At 35.6% G+C, this 16,694-nt stretch overlaps 2 protein-coding genes across 3 annotated transcripts; both read right to left on the reverse strand.

The window, feature by feature from the left end:
• Positions 1 to 43: 43 nt before the first annotated feature.
• LOC140812078 (uncharacterized) lies at positions 44 to 5,366 on the reverse strand. Of its 2 annotated transcripts, XM_073170272.1 has the most exons (10): positions 5,101 to 5,366; positions 4,457 to 4,518; positions 4,292 to 4,369; positions 3,840 to 3,952; positions 3,674 to 3,739; positions 2,691 to 2,792; positions 2,056 to 2,611; positions 1,351 to 1,556; positions 868 to 1,031; positions 44 to 357 (listed from the first exon to the last, which is right to left on the reverse strand). In XM_073170272.1, exons 3-10 carry the CDS (start codon positions 4,344 to 4,346, stop codon positions 222 to 224), a joined length of 1,398 nt encoding a protein of 465 aa, XP_073026373.1. In that variant the 5' UTR covers positions 4,347 to 4,369; positions 4,457 to 4,518; positions 5,101 to 5,366; the 3' UTR covers positions 44 to 221. The 2 variants fall into 2 exon arrangements, with proteins under 2 accessions (XP_073026373.1, XP_073026374.1); XM_073170273.1 differs by lacking the exon at positions 4,457 to 4,518 and having other exon boundaries at positions 5,107 to 5,366.
• Positions 5,367 to 6,248: 882 nt separating this feature from the next.
• On the reverse strand, positions 6,249 to 8,631 carry LOC140812354 (uncharacterized). Its single transcript, XM_073170600.1, has 3 exons — positions 8,187 to 8,631; positions 7,223 to 7,797; positions 6,249 to 6,824 (listed from the first exon to the last, which is right to left on the reverse strand). The coding sequence occupies exons 1-3, from the start codon at positions 8,629 to 8,631 to the stop codon at positions 6,249 to 6,251; spliced, it is 1,596 nt and encodes a 531-aa protein (XP_073026701.1).
• Between the last annotated feature and the right edge of the window lie 8,063 nt (positions 8,632 to 16,694).

A 16,694-nucleotide genomic window follows, 5' to 3' on the forward strand; every position in this document is an offset into this window, starting at 1 on the left:
CCCTTAAAAGAAAGAGAAATTTCACAAAATACTAAAACCTGGAGGTGGCTTAGTTACAGATTCTGATTATTTGATTCTATATTTGCAAAACATCCCAAGCAACTTTAACAACAGCCGTCAATTTTTTTTTTATCAAAGCTCTCTATTTTCCACAGACTAACAACAAACAATCTACATGAAAAACCAGCGAACCAAATTCCTCAAAAGATAGTAACATTGATTTAGTTCGTATCATCCAAAATCTGCGAGCTTCTTATTCCCCAAAATGACCGTGGCCTCATTTTCTTCCTCGTGGCTGAAAAGTGCCAACCCATGTGAGTTCCACATGTGGTGCATTCAGCCATCGACCATGCATACCTGCATCAATACGTGCCCAAAATATCAAACTCACATCATTTGACAGATTAAGAACAAACCAAGATTCAGAATGTATAAGGTATTTAATTGTGCCTGTCGTGACATTGATACCAAGGGAAACAGTAACACGTTGGAAAAAAAAAAGCAATAAGCTTCTTTTATTCAAGATTTTCTTCTTGTCAACTCTTACTGGTAAATCTTAAACAGATTGCCTGTTAAATTTTGGTGAAATCAAGTCACAAATATGATATATGCTAGAAACAGGTCATACAAAGGTAGTTTGGCATGTAGTGATTCTCACAACTCATCAAGGATCAGGCAGTAACGCCAACATTGAACAATAAAATATTATTGCCATAAATAAACGACTGAGTGTATATCTTATTTGCGGTGCCTCATTACAAAATATATTGGCTCAGATGGCAATGAAATACCATGCCAGTATAAGCAAATTTAGACCAGGATCTTTAATTAGGAGACATAGGAAACCATCGAAAGAAGAGAATATACCCGGGAAACCAGCTGAACTCTTTCACTGGAGGCCCTGCAACTCCTACTCCATTTGTTTTGAAGAGAGTCATTACCTCGTGCACAAAACCATGCGGATTAGCATAGGCACTAAGAGGCCCATCACTAGACATGATTAACATATCACTTCGCCTTCCAATCAACGTCTATGAAAGAAACAAGGTAAGCAAAATGTGATCATCAATTCAACAAAGACACAAAGGTACACGAATACTATAACATATACATTCATCCATGGTAACACATTCATATTTAAATGTATAACAAATTCAATCACAGTTATAGAGATTGTAATATGATGCACAATTCCTTGACCTGTTAAAAAAATATTGAGTAACAAACAACTTTAGAAAGTTGACACCTATTTATGAGTTATATCCCAAGAGGACATAGAAGCATCCAATGAACGAAAAAAATGGGAGCACGAGGCATATATGAATAATCTGTAATGACATGCTACATTACCTGGCAAGATTTGCACTGAATTTTATCAAAACTTTCAAGTAACTCAATTTCCCTTCGCAATCTATAAGAAGTACCATCAATTTCCAAAAGCTCTTGCCTCTTAGATTCAGATATTGGAATTTTACTAGCAATGTGAAATGAAAGAAGATCTGGTTTCATTACAAGCCCCTCCATGCTTGGTGATTTAACAACTTGTTTCCACCTATCTGCAACATTACATATATTGAATCACTTACAAGTTTTCAGTTCATGCACCTTCATTTTGTAAAAGCTATTTGTGCCAAATTAAAAAAGAAAACATAAAGTAAGGTCATGTGAACTTAAAGGACATTTAAAATAAAGGGATAGAACATGAGATGTTGCAGAACTTGCAAAAGTTCCACACTTCATTTCCTATACTTAATGAAGTGATGCAAAATATAAACTAGTAGTTAGACATCAGGGTTTTACATCCTGTATACCCAAGCAATCAGTATCGAAGTCTCTGCTTAACAAGGGATACAAATAGATAAAATAGATAATAAGGTGTTTGAATTAGAGGTTTTTCTTTCAAAAAAACAAAGAAAAATAGACGTATTAATACTATGAAGCGTATTATGGGCATTACATATTTGGTATACCAAAAAGTTAACGTAAAGTGGTCTCAATTAATGTATAGTGTAGATGTTGATATTCTCCCAAACATGCAAAGGAAAGTCACCTTACCAGCTGCCTTTCTAGCAAGAGAATAAGAATCAAACATGTTGTAAACCCAACTGGGCCAAAATGCTCCAGGAACATTCCGAAGCAGGGCTACGGAGCGCTTGTCCCATTTTGCCCTGTAGTGATGTTGCACACCTGAGAAGGTCCTTTTTCCAACATTAGAACTAGCATGTAAGTTCTGTTTGTTGTGTTCTGAATGAATCGACCTCAAATAGATATCCAATCCTGACAATTCAGGATGAAATTCTGAATGCTGGACAAAGTTCTCCTCATCACTGCTCATTGACTCATCATTTACATTAGGGCAACAAGAGGCTAGAGCAGATTGGTGCAAACTTTTTTCTGCTGATGAAAGTTCACTTTCAAAACTCCCCTCTGACATTGCATCAGAATCTTTTCCCTCCTCACAGCTGCGGTGATTAAGCTGAGAATCCTTTAAAGATGGTGTGCTCCAGATACTACTAGTTTGCAAGTTTCTCAATGGAGCCAGCTTGCCAACGACTTCCCGTGGTGTTCTTAGTGGCAGATCTTCCCTAATTATCTGAACCTCTCCACATGGCTATTTAAAACAGTTAGATAATGATAAAATGAACTGTACAAAAACATGAACTCTAGCTTGAAAATTTAAAAGAACTTACTGCTCCCTCTGCATCAATCAAGCGGCGCTTCAGACGAAAACGCTGCTGGCCGCGGGCAACCACGTTTACTGAACCGTCTTCTAGCCGCCGATGTTGCCGAATCTGCGATAAGTTGTAAGGATTCTAGAACTAAATGTTCTATATAAAATTTAAAGTTGATGAAAGGAGTTAATTGTTCATTTGCAGTAGAACTCAACAGAGATTTCTCAACTTACAGAAACCGGACTCCTTGAGATTACCCTCATAAAACGAATTTTTTTGAAGTAACATACTCAAGTGATTCCAGGTAACAAGGGGCCATAGTCTATACCCTTTGTTTCTGATGTAGGCATTGAGAACACTGTGGGCATGAACAACAGAGGCGCATGATCCAATATGTATATTCTAGGAGGAAGGTAGGGAAGCCACGTGGGCGAGGGTTGAGGTACAAAAGAGTGGGGAGAAGAGAGAGGGGAATCATATTTTCTGTTATGTTCCTTCCGATAGATGTTAGTTGGATCTAGTCTTGTCTGCTGCTAAAATCCCTTATCGGGAAGAGTATAAGAAAAAAGGGATGGAAGAAAAGGAGAAGCGGGAGGACAAAAAAGATGAATGAAGGGGAGGGCGACCACATCGGCCATTGTCCTGTGGTCAGCAGCAGTGTTGTACAAATGGTATGTTGTGATAAAAAAAAATTAAGTTTAGTAGAGTTGTACATACGATATGTTGTCTATAAAATTTGTATGCTTAAAAGAAATTCCAATATTCATGAAACAAGTAATAGCAAACAATATACTATGCAATAAGTCATTCATAATATGGCTGCATCTCCTGATAATATTAGATTACATTTTTTATTTTAACGGTTGATACTACAAAAAAGCATTGGTAGTAGCATAATGAATCTGGTCCAGAAAAGAGCAAGAGAATCTTGGACATTAAAAGCAGAAAATCAACTATTTCCTGCAGCGAAAATACCCAGCTGTTAAAGGAATTCTGCTAACCTCAGCAGTTGTGCCAGTAGTTGAAAATCTTATCCTGTCGCTATTTGAATCTCGATAAACGCGAACCTGAAATATATCGCCAATATCAATACAACACAAGAAAAAACAGCTAAAATAAAGTAATGACACATGAAAAGGAAGTAGGAATTAGGAAATATTCACATACCACACCAATAGTATAAGGAGCATCAGCTTGTCTCATTGCTCGTTCAACTCCAGTTATAAAATTAGGAAAAATCACTCGAAGAGGAAGTGTCGCCTCAGGGAATAAAACAATACCTGCAAGAAGTTGAAAACAAGAGATACAGAAGCTGAAAAAAATAGATCTGATGTCCATCTTTGATCCTACCTTATGCAACATCCCTTGTGATAATCTCATTAATTTTAATGGCATTTATAACAAGAACATAAATAAATATCGATTTCGATTGAATGGAGGACATCATCCATGATAAATGATATAGAAAGAGATTATTGATGCAAATGAATAAAAAAAGTGTGCAACACTAAAATTTTCTTGGATGCTTGAACCAAAACAGAAGAATATTCAAGTTGACTTACAAAATAAGAAAACGTTAGTGGTGATGTCATTCAACCTCAACGTTTTTAGGTAAGTACCTTCTAGATAGAACAGCGGAAGCGTCAGCACAGCGCCACCATCCAAAAATGCCATTCTGTTATGAGTGTCATCAACCTCTGATACACATGCACAAAACAATCGAATCTCATGTTTGATTGAAACATATGTAGGGGAAAAAAGATAATTCACACGAAGATGCCTACCACCAAGGTATGAATGCAATGCAACTAAGGAGGTGTCATAAGTGTTGGATGCAGCAGCACCACTGGTGACTACAAACCCGAGATAAAATGATCAAATTACAGAAAATAAAATGGGTAAAGTATAATAATACACTAGCATTTCCCAGTACACGGAGTGACGATAAACTTTGAAATTTTCTAGATAATTCCAAACATGCAACAAAATTACTAATGAATATCCTACATTCTGACTGGTCCATCTCTCTAATTTGTAATTCACATAGCAATTAAATAGGCACATGCACAAAAAGGCAACACGAACTATCCGCGAACCAAAGTATCCCATGCGCTTGCATGCGTGCAAAAAGAAACAGCAAACCTACACAATCTGTCGGGATCACCATTACATCTAGCATCACATGTTAAGCAAATTCTTAAGAGGATAAAATCAATAATGAACCAGCGACGGAACTCACACAATCTATGTAATTGCATCCAAAAGCCCTAAATCAAATCAAACGTGATAGAAAGGCATTCATATAATGCAAGCCACACGTCAATTTCCAGAAACCAAACACTAAAAAGTAAAACAGTACGTACACAAACGTGAAATTAAAACTATGAAAGAAAAAAATCTGGAAAATGAATCTGAAAATCAACTAGACATTTACATATCCTCGTCAGACAAATCCTCATTGTCGACTTCCTCGATTTCCAACTCCTCCGATTCCAGCTCGCGAATTTGCTCAATTTGTAACCTCTCACTCTCTGGTATCAAATCTTCCTCCATCGATCAATTATCCGAAATTGCACGATTTTTCAATTGATTTCCAACATGTATCACAGCAGGAAGAGCATTCGGGAGAGATTTAGCGCCGAAAAGGGATGGGTCTCCGCCCGGTTCGTTTGCGTGTCAAATACTTGGCAGCAGAAAGCAAACGTGTCTAATTTGATTAATTAACTATTTATTATTTTTTTCAATTAACTTGTTTTTAATTAATTTAAATTTAATATCGTTCAATTACGGGGAAAAAAGTTTCGGCCCAAGTCCGTTTAGGAAAGGAAGTCACACAATTGAAATGGGACAAAGCTTTGGGCCATGACTTGGTCCACTATTACATGCTCCAGATCGTGTAAGAACACGGCGCTTGATTTGGAGTGAAGAATTAGGACCATGGGTGTCATTCGGATGGGATCGGGTCGGGTTGAAATAAAAATATTGCAACAATATTTTCAACCGGACCCGATTTGAACCCAAAAAATCTATACATGAACCCGAACCAAGTTGACCAACCCGAAACATTAATTAGTTATTCTTTTTATTTTAAACAAAATAATTAAATAAAATAAAAAAATTAGAAACACATAACAATAGTAATATTTTAATTTAAAAACATAATAACAAAACTTTAACTCAGATATGATAATTATGTTTCATCAGTTTAAATACAAAATTTGACAGTCTAATAATAATTGTCTAAACTATTAATTAATCAACAAAAGAAAAGAAAACCTGGAAACATCACGATAAAAATATATCATATCAATATAAAATAAAAAATTCTTTCAGTATCATGGAGTGATTTCAAGTTCCAAGTTCCACTTCGATAAAAATATATCATATCAAAAAAAAAAATTTTTTTTGCACCTTTTTTATGTGTCAAACTTTGAAACAACAAAAAATAAATAAATAAATTAAAATTTGAAAGCTAAAAAACCTTAATTATTTTGGGTTTACATTTATAAATTACTTGAATAAACATGGTAAAAGATCATTGTGACATGTACTTTTTTTTAAAAAAAAGAAATTTCATTAATCATGCAAAAAGTTACAATAATCATCCAAATGTTCAATCAAACAAGACGGGCTTTCAAAATAAATAGAAGGACTAGCATAAAAATGAGCAGCTTTTGCTAGAGTATCTGCTAACGCATTTGCTTGTCTATAAGCAAACTGAACCGAGAATGAGGTTCCTTGATTTATTAGATGCTTGCATTGGTGCACAAGAAATCCAAACTCCATAGTATCATGGTCGGAGGATTTGATAACATCCACAATAGTTTTTGCATCAAGTTCAAAGATGACATTTGTCATGTTCATCTCTTTGATCCAGGTTATAGCATTGAGTAGAGCAAGAAATTCACATTCCTTCACCATTGGATTTCCAGGGCCGTGTTGCACTCGACATGCCATAAATTCTCCATTTTCATCTCGCAAGACGCTGCTAAGGCCGAATGTATTATTGTCTGTAAAAATAGCTGCATCCGTGTTGCATTTTAGGAAGTGAGGAGGAGGTTTGTGCCATCTTTTACATATTGGTCCAGCCCTTTGCACGGTCTGATTTAACAGAGGTCTTCGTTCTTTTGCTTGTAGCCAATCATACAATGCCTATGAAGCTCCATGAACCAGCTGCGATGATGTGCAATGCTTATTGTTCCATAGTTTATCATTTCTTTGTTTCCATAAGCCCTACATGATCATAAACTCCTTTCCAACTTCCATATTCGTTAATGTATTCAGCATCAAAAATATCATTTCTGCAAAACTTTCCACCTCTGCTGCACATGAGTTTATATTATGGGAGAGATGGGATTCATTCCAGTAGTCTTGAGCAAAAGGGCATTGTAAGAATGCACGCCATATGTTTTCAATATGATCTTCGCATCGTACACATGTGAGGGGGACCGGAATACCTTTGCGTTGGAGAGTTGCTTTAACTGGTAGGCAGTCTCTAATCGCCCGCCATAAAAAAGTTTTGGCTTTTGGTGGGATCTGTAAATTCAGACTTGTTTCCATGCTTCCGGAGTCGTAACTTCCATATTGGCGAACATAATCTCAGAAACCACCCAATACCGCGATTTAACGATATATCTCCCATTTTTGCTGTAATGCCATATTCTTGTATCTGCCACTGGAGTTTCTTGTAAAGGTATTTTCAAGATTTCACACATTTCCCTTGCATTAAAACGTTCATTTGGTAGCTCAGCATCCCATTTCTTGCATCCACGGATCATCAATTCAGCCACCATCAGTGATTCCATTCCAGCGATCATTGGTGTTTGAATCCAAAAATTGTTTGCCTCTCTTAGCCAAGGATCATTCCAAGTATTAACTTTCGTTCCATCTCCTATCTTCCAACGGCTTCCAATTTTTAACAATGATTGAGAGCTCCAGATACTTTTCCAAACAAAACTTGGATTATGGCCCAACTGAGCTGTGAGGAAGTCCCCTTGAGGGAAGTATCTAGCTTTGAAAATTCGGCTTGTGAGTGTATCTGGGCTGGCAATAAAGGACCAGCCTTGTCTCCTTAAGATTGCCAGATTGAAACCATAGAGATCTCTAAATCCTAGACCTCCTTTCTCTTTTTAAACACTCAACTTGTCCCAAGAAAGCCAATGGATACAGCGTTGATTGTCTTTCTTCGATCCCCACCAAAAAAATTTCAACATTCGCTGGATTTCTTCTACTATAGACACCGGCAATAGAAAAACACTCATACAGTATGATGGTATAGCTTGTGCCACTGTCTTAATAAGTATCTCACGCCCTGCTTTTGACAGTGATTTATTTTTCCAGGATTGTATTCTCGATCAAATTCTCTCATTAATGTAGGTAAAACCAATTTTTTACATCGCCCAATCAAGGATGAGAGGCCCAGATATTTTCCCTTATCAAGCGGAGAGTTCAACCCTAAGATTGATGAGACATTATCTTTTGCATCATGGTGAACATTACCACTATAGGATATACCTGATTTTCCAAAGTTTATTGCTTGCCCTGAAGCCTCCTGATACGTATGGAGAATATTCCTCATAACACTCGCGTCTTCAGTTGCGGATCTAAAGAAGAAGAAGCTATCATCTGCAAATAACAGGTGAGATACAATGGGTGCCCCTCGACATACCTTGTACCCATGTGCTTCCGCTTTTCGAATTAGTGCAGAAAGACCTTCAGCACATAAAATAAATAGATAAGGAGATAAAGGATCACCTTGTCGGAGGCCACGATGAGGTGTAACAGGGCCAATGCTTTGATCATTTAGCAAGATGGAGTAACGTACAGAAGTCACGCATTTCATAATGAGGTGTACCCATCCGGTGTTGAAGCCCATGTTAATTAGAATACATTTGAGATATCTCCAATCGACTTTATCATATGCCTTACTGATATCCACTTTCAACACTACACCACCCATTTTCTCCTTTTGTTTTTATTTCATACGGTGGAGAGTCTCAAAGGCAACCAAAATATTGTCTGTTATAGTTCTACCCGGAACCAAAGCGGATTGCGCTAAATATATCACCTTTGGAAGAATTTTCTTTAATCTATCACTTTGGCCATAATTCTGTAGATTACATTGCATAAGGCAATCGGACGAAAATCCTTCATAGATGATGGGGTTTCACATTTCGGAATCAAAACAATATTTGAGTCACTGAGGCTTGCTGGGAAAGATACATGCTCTATCCATTTCTTGCAATTGATATATACATCTTGACCCACTAGATGCCAAAAATTTTGATAAAACGCTGGATTGAAGCCGTCCGGTCTCGGAGATTTATCGGGATGCATTTGAAACACTGCTTCTTTAAATTCTTCTGTAGTGTAAGAAGCGAGGAGCATGTCATTATCTTCTGGCAAAATGTTAGGATTGATCACATTTATGACTAGATCATAAATTCCATTACTTTCCGAGTAGAGCTCAGTAAAGTACTTCATAGAAATGTGAGTTATATCTGTTCCATTCTCATGCCAAATTCCATTTCCATCCTGTAGCCTTGTGATTTTTTTCCTCCTTCTTATGGCGGTTGCATTTGAGTAAAAGAATTTTGTATTTAAATCATCCTCACTCCACCAAAATGATTTTGCTTGCTGACGCCAATGATCCTCTTCTTGCATTACGAGGTCGATCAAATTTTTCCTTATTGTGTCATATTCTTCCACCGAGTCGGGATCCGAAAGATGTCTAAGCTGTTCCAGCTTCTGTTTGTACAAATTTATATTCCTTTTGAAACCTGCAAATCGTCTTTGTCCCCATTTTGAGAATACTTCAGAGCACCTCTCAAGTCTGGGGAGAATACCTTTACTTGATTTAGCATTCCAGCTATTCTATACCAATTCCTTACAATTAGGTTCTCTTAACCATTTATTCTCAAACCGAAACTTGCGCTTTTGGGGAAAGATTTCTAGTTGAGAAGTCCGAAGTAGTAATGGCGAGTGGTTAGAGATAGCCGCAAACAGATTACTCAATTGGGCCTCTGGAAATAGAGGCATCCACTACGAATTTTCAAAAGCTCGATCAAGCCATTCCTCAACTGCATTTGACTTATCCCTACTCCGAGATCATGTGAATTGGTATCCCTACATCGTGATTTCCTAGAGTGCATAATCAATCACAGCTTCTCGAAAGCCTTTGAACAACCATTCTGGATGCTCTACCATTCCTTGTTTTTCCTCGGAGTGTAGTAGATCATTGAAGTCACCAATTATACACCATGGCAAATGGGATTCAGCAGCAATAGTCCTAAGTAAATTCCAAGAATCTCTTGTTCGGTGCCTCTCTGGAAACCCATAAAATCCAGTAACACGCCATCCACCTATAGCATTATCCAGTATTTCCATGTCCACATGATTATTTGAGAATGACAGCAGTGAACATGTAAAAGAAGGTCGCCAGAAAACACCAATTCCCCCACTTCTTCCATCTCTATTTACAGCAAAACATCCATCATAACCAATCTTTATACGTATATCTTCTAAATTTTGGGCATGAACAAGAGTTTCAAAAAAGAAAATGAGATCTGGTGTGTGAGTTCTTATTTACTCACGTAACATAGGAAGTGCCCGCGGGTTTCCCAATCCTCGACAGTTCCAACTTAACACTATCATGGGTTCTGGCAGGCCTGGGATCCAGAGCCTGCCAATAATAAGTTTTTTGGATTGCTAATCTCAATCTTCATATTTCTTTGGGCCTCACTCCTTTGCATATTAATACCCATATCCATATTGTGTTGTGAATCCGTGATATGCTCAATCCCACGCCTTCTTTTTCGCTCCTCGTTTATTTCCATGATACACTTCTCTGAGTTATCCATTAAGCTTTGGTTTGCACATCCATTTGGATTTTCTTTTAAATCTTTTTTGTTATCCACCCTGATTGTTCGGTGATTAGAATTCAAATCCTCCCATCTTTGTGCCTTCGACGTATCAAGAAGATTTGCTTCCAAATTTACAATCTCATTCAGACTGCATTAGTTCCTATAATACTGACCTAAACCAGCAATATTATTGTTTGGTTTGGCGGCATAAACATCATCCCGAAGCCATCCACTCCCCTCTGTATTTGTGTTTTTCCTTATTGGTGAACGAAGCCAAGTTCCCCACTCTCTTTTGATATCGTTTTCAGGGATGGCGAAAAGCTTGTGACAGAAGCGATCCATATGGCCAAGTAAACCACAAATGAAGCAGAATTGTGGCAATCTTTCATACTTAAAATTTACAATCACCCAATCTCCTCCTTGTTTACTAATCTTCTTAAAGCGTTTAATGGCTCCCTTGCATCAACTGTAACTCGAATTCTCATGAAAGTACGCCATATGGAAGAATTGTTACTATCGTCATATGCAACAAACTTTCCAATAAAATTACCAAGTAATTTACCAATATGTTCTGACATGAAACCTATCGGAAAATCATATAATTGAACCCAGAAATCCACATTGTGAAGGGAAAGCATAGCTGGTGTTTCCACCAATTCCAATTTATGAAGAACAAGAATGTGGTTATCGAATGACCATGGGCCGCCATCCATAATGCGCTTCAAGTCGATGACGTGAAAAATTTGAAATAGGTATAAGTTTCCTTCTAACTCCTTCACGCACATACCCTTACCTGGGCGTCATATGCTCGCCATTCTATTTTTCATAGCATTGAAATCGATAGATCGATCATTAAGGAGTCGTCCAATCAAACATAAGTCCAATTCTGAACCTTCCAGGGAGCTTGAGTCGGCTTCAATGATGATTTCTTCATCTTCATCTTTTGATAGCGTCAAATTTTCTATGAGCCTTTCCATTGAGAGACGATCAAAATTTCAACATTTAGATCTTACAAAAATTAACGGTAGTTTAGAACAACTCTCGACGAGGAGAGAAAGAAGAACTCTCGACGAAGACATAAAAATTCTCTGGCATCACCCACGAACAAAAACAGAAAAAAAATTATGACATGTACTTTTTTAGAGAGTATAATTTTATAATTTTTTATTTTATATGATTTTTAGAGTTACAGATTTCTAATATGTAATCTTTTTCTTTGTAACGTTTGCTAGAAATTGAGTGTTTAAAAAAATTTGCAATCAACAGTTTAAATTACTTGAATAAAACATGATAAAAAATCATTGTGATATGCCATTTTTTTAGAGTTTATATTTTTATACTCTCTTTAATCTACTTGTACCTATTAACTAGAAATTATATGTTTAAATTAAGAACATATCTCTTCTAAGAGCTTTTCACTGATCTTTATTCATGATATTGGTCAACTCTGCTCATATTTAAAATAAAAAATAATATTTTTGGCATAAAAGTAATAAGAATTTGTGGAAGGAGACAATAAGCAGGAGGTTTTGGATCGTCTGAAGACTATGTATCAATAAATTCTTGCCCTCAACCAGAAGCAATTTGATCTTAAAGAAGCCTTTCAATCCATGAAATATGACCTCTCCATGTCATGAATACAAGCATTACCCTACGACAAGAAAGGCATAATTCTTCGCATCTCAAATATGTGCACTGAGCTTTCGGGCCAAATGATTAGACTAAGAACACATGTTGATCAGCGCATGGATACCCAAGGAGCTCAACTTACTAAAATCATGCAATTCCTGATGCATGGTGATGTCAAAAAGGGGGAAAGAGAGTGGCAGAAGGAACTTAAGAAAGTAGAAGAAGCAGTTAGGAAAAAGGTTGCAGAGCGTGCCAAAACAGATGAAGCTAAATAGCTTGAAGAACAACAGAAAGGTTAACATATTGTATTTTTTAGCTATTTTTTATTGTTGTTTTACTGCTTAGAGTTTGTAATTTCATTCACTCACGACATACAATCTTTGTCTTATTTAGCTTTCTTAATTATCTGTAAATTGTTGTATAGTTCTGCAGTTAAGTTTCGTTATCACCAAAAGGGAGAAATTGTTAAGAAATTATTATTATCCTAAATTTTTTGTGATTGATTAAATCAAGACAACATCTAACTGTTTCAAAAAATAGCTGCAATCTTCCTTGTATAACAAGAACCATTTAAACCGTCTAGATTTCGACTGCTTGAACTTTCAACCGGCTGTTCGCCTACAGCTTGAAGAAGTTTCAACTGTTTAGAAGACTTTCAACCGACTGTTCAAAGTCTTCAAACCGCTTCGTTAAAGAGATATTATTGTTCACTTAATGAAAGACATTCTATGACTTGCTCAGGATATTCAATGATTTTGCACCGCTACAAATCAATCATATTCTGCACGAGTCTTGATAAAGATCTGCATTAATATCATTATCCCAGAATAGAAAGATTTCTTACATGTCCTTCAAGTCCTAATGAAGATAACAGTCGCAATAAAGGGATGCTCAGTAGCAACTCTTCGAGGAACAAGATTTAAAGCTACACAAGCAAAGATAACATTAAATGTATGCTGAAGAACATTTAATGAAGTTGCAGCTGATAGTGACACATCTTTCTAGCGGTAAAGGTTTACGTTATTCATCTTATCCGACCATTGGAATGATTTCTTATAAAAGAAGAGTTGAAGAATGCAGAAGACAATTTGATCATTTAAGTTTTTCAACCACGTGATTGACACACTAGTGAAGCTTGCATACTCAAAGATCTGAGTGCTCTTAAAGTTCATATACTTCATCGCTTATAAAGCATGCACTCAACAGAAAGATATCTTATCAATCAAGATAAATTTCGTGCTACTCAAAACATCCAGTTTTTTTTATACGTAACATTTTGGTTATTTGATTGAATGTGTAGCCTGGTGAACCGAGGGTTATTAAAATCTAGAAGTATAAAGTGATCACTGAGAGTTCCAAAATAGACAATGTGATGAGTCCTGATTGGAGTGAGCTGTTGGAATAAGTTTGTAAATCCAAAGTCTTTTAGTGGAATCCTTCCTAAAGAGGTAGAAAGAGTGACATAAGAGTTTTTATCACTGAACATCCATAAAAATCATGCGTCTTTACTTTTCGCGTGCACTTACTCTTCAAGCCATTTCTTGTTAACAAGACAGTCAACCAGTTGAAACTATCATTAGAAATTATGAACCGTTTTTTCACAATTTTCAAGTGATTCATATTTCTAGTCGTTCAAGAAAAACTTTCAACAACTTAAAAACAATTGAAAGCCAATTTTAAAAAGCAAATATTTTTAAAGAGTTTATTCACCCCCCCTCTAAACTCTTTCCCGATCATAACATAAAATTTTAGTAAATGCTTCAGTCGTGGAGAAAATATTATTCAATTTTAATTGAACATACGGAATGCACTGGAAATTTAAAGTGTGTAGATTTTTAAAATTTAAAGTGTGTAGATATTTATAGTTTAGTGGATTGATTTTATGTCGCACGGTAACTGTTAGGTCAAATAAATGTATTAATTATTTTTTAATAAAGAATGCATTAATTCACTTTTCAATTTGGGTTTTTGGATTTTGTCAACATGTTATGTATTTTTTTCTGATTTTTTTATCTTAAAATATAAATTATCGAATAGATGAAAATGATTTTTTTTCCTCTAGTACTTATGTGGAATATCAAGTATATATTCTACTCAAATGTCTTATAAATTCGTAATAAAGTAAAAGGTCATTTGCATAAACTTATTTTTTGGGTACAATAATTGATCATATGGGTAGAACAATTGAAATGTTGCTCTTGAGCTGTTTTACTATCTAAGGCTGCGTTTGGTTGGAAGGATAGGATAAACTAATGATTAGTATGTAAATGATAAAGAAAATGATTTTGGTAGGATTGTAATATATGGTGTAAAATAATATTATGTTCGGTAAGATTTTTAAGTGTAGGATAATTTTGAATTTTTGGATGAAAAGACGAAATTGCCCTTCCCCTTCGCGACGGCGGCAGCCGATCGGAAATGGTGGCAGTTTCCGGAAAATTAGCGACTGATTTTAAAAACCGTCGCTATTAGCGACGGTTTTTGAGAAACAGTCGCCGATCTAGTTTTTATTTATTTTAGTTACTAAAAAATTTGACATTTAGCGACCGTTTGAAAAAAACCGTCGCTATTTGCGACGGTTTTTTACAAACCGTCGCTAAACAGCTGTCGGCCGGCGGTCCATCGCCTGTCGGCCGGTGCTCGGCCGCGGTTGGCGGTCCTTCGGCGGTCAACCGGTGGTCGGCCGACGGCGGTTGTGGAGGCGGCAGTCGGTGGCGGGAAGTGGTGGTAAGTTTGATTTTAGGCGGGAAGTGGGTGGTGAGTTTGAATTTAGGAGAATGGTAAAATTGGAAAAATAGGAGGTATTAAGAGTGGGATAAATAATCCTAGGGGGTGAGGAGGTATTATTTTAACCTACCTAATATAACCTAATCATTCATAGGAGGGATTGACTTGGTTAAATAATCACCCCAACCAAACGCCGGATAGATTAGGATGATAGAGTAGGATAAAATTATCTATCCTACCCAATCACCCCAACCAAACGTTACCTAAAAGTTTTGAGTTGCACTGTTACAACCATCTATAACTTTTGGTACAACAATAAACGTTTGATCCTATAATTGATATCAGTCAAGGTCACGAGTTTAATTCTCATTGATGGTAATGAATGCAATTATTAGGAGAGAAATTGTTAGGTATAATAATTAGCCCTGCTGGCTAGCGTTTAAGCTGTTGCATCGTTTAAAAGACTTGACTTGCATCTAGGGGTGGTATATTGTACCGTACCGTACCGAAGATCATATACTGGATACCGTACCAAAAATTACGGTATAAGAAAATTCATATCGATATCGTACCGAAATTTTCGATATCAAAAAATTTCGATACATATAACTAGCATACTGATTATACCGAAATTGTACGGTATATCGAAATTTCGGTATATACCATTTCATAACAGAAAAAAGCTTACATTTTATAAATTTACTGTTTTAAAATATTATATATTTTTTAAAAATTGTATATTTTTTCAATATTTTGGTATTCCGATATATACCGGAATTTTCAAATTGCATACCGTTAACATACCGAAAAATTCAATATTGTTACCGTATGTACCGACTTCGGTATACCGAAATTTCGGTAAATTCGGCATTTTTCTGGCACGGTAATCTCGGTATACCGAAAATTCGGTATTTTTACCCACCCCTACTTGCATTGTTACCATCAGCTATAATTTTTGGTAAAACGACAAGCGTTCGGTCCTATATTATTCAATTGTAAAACTAGAGGAAACAAGTTGCATCAACTTTAATTTTGAATTGGTCTCTTATATGTTACTCGATTTTTAAATTTAGAAACAGTTTTCAGTTTTTTGATATTGTTGCAGATTTAATGATAATTTATTCTTTTGAAATTGAAAAAATACACAATATAATTCATGTAAGTATTATTAACTAAAACATATGAATGGAATATTGGATTTGTCAATCATCGGAATAAGAAATAAACAAATTTTGATCATTGAATGAGAAATGAGATATTTAAAGAAGGTTATAATCGTTACAATGAAATAGTACACCTACATGCATTTATCATTGTATTTTGCAACTAAAAGGTCAAGAAATGTTTCCACCTATTATTTTTAAATAGTATTTAAACTAATTATGAATCCAAATTTTCATTATTTTGAGTTGGTATTTGTTATGAAAAATCATTGTGAATAAATTGAATTTGAAAATTCTTATATCTATGTATTCATATCTTAATGTGTTGGCCTAAGTCCAGGTAATGAAAAACTACAAAATGGACTTATGCATCTTTAATGTATAAAAATTATATAGTGAAGATATGTGCCGATTAAGACAATGAAGTAGATTATATGTTCACATATAACAAAATATATACTCAAGAAAAACGATAAATAAAAATATTTTTATATACATGAATTTTTATTTTTATAACTTTTTATAGTGGGATGAAAAAGATAAAAGGGAAAAAATATGAACTCTGAGTTTTACAATAAAATAGAGATGGAGGAAGAATTTTTGTTTTTCATACAATGAATTCAGTTTCTGAATTAAATTTA

Source organism: Primulina eburnea, chromosome 14, assembly GCF_022965805.1.
Source record: "Primulina eburnea isolate SZY01 chromosome 14, ASM2296580v1, whole genome shotgun sequence".
Classification (NCBI taxonomy): domain Eukaryota; kingdom Viridiplantae; phylum Streptophyta; class Magnoliopsida; order Lamiales; family Gesneriaceae; genus Primulina; species Primulina eburnea.

Coding starts and splice junctions, on each gene's coding strand:
- LOC140812078 (XM_073170273.1), bottom strand. CDS start 4,346: ATGGCATTTTTGGATGGTGGCGCTGTGCTGACGCTTCCGCTGTTCTAT. Junction 1,032..1,350: donor TTCAGTGCAAATCTTGCCAG/GTAATGTAGCAT, acceptor TTTCTTTCATAG/ACGTTGATTGGAAGGCGAAG. Junction 358..867: donor GAGTTCAGCTGGTTTCCCGG/GTATATTCTCTT, acceptor GTATTGATGCAG/GTATGCATGGTCGATGGCTG.
- LOC140812354 (XM_073170600.1), bottom strand. CDS start 8,631: ATGGGTGGTGTAGTGTTGAAAGTGGATATCAGTAAGGCATATGATAAA. Junction 7,798..8,186: donor AATAAACTTTGGAAAATCAG/GTATATCCTATA, acceptor GTGTTTAAAAAG/AGAAAGGAGGTCTAGGATTT. Junction 6,825..7,222: donor CTCCGGAAGCATGGAAACAA/GTCTGAATTTAC, acceptor GGAGCTTCATAG/GCATTGTATGATTGGCTACA.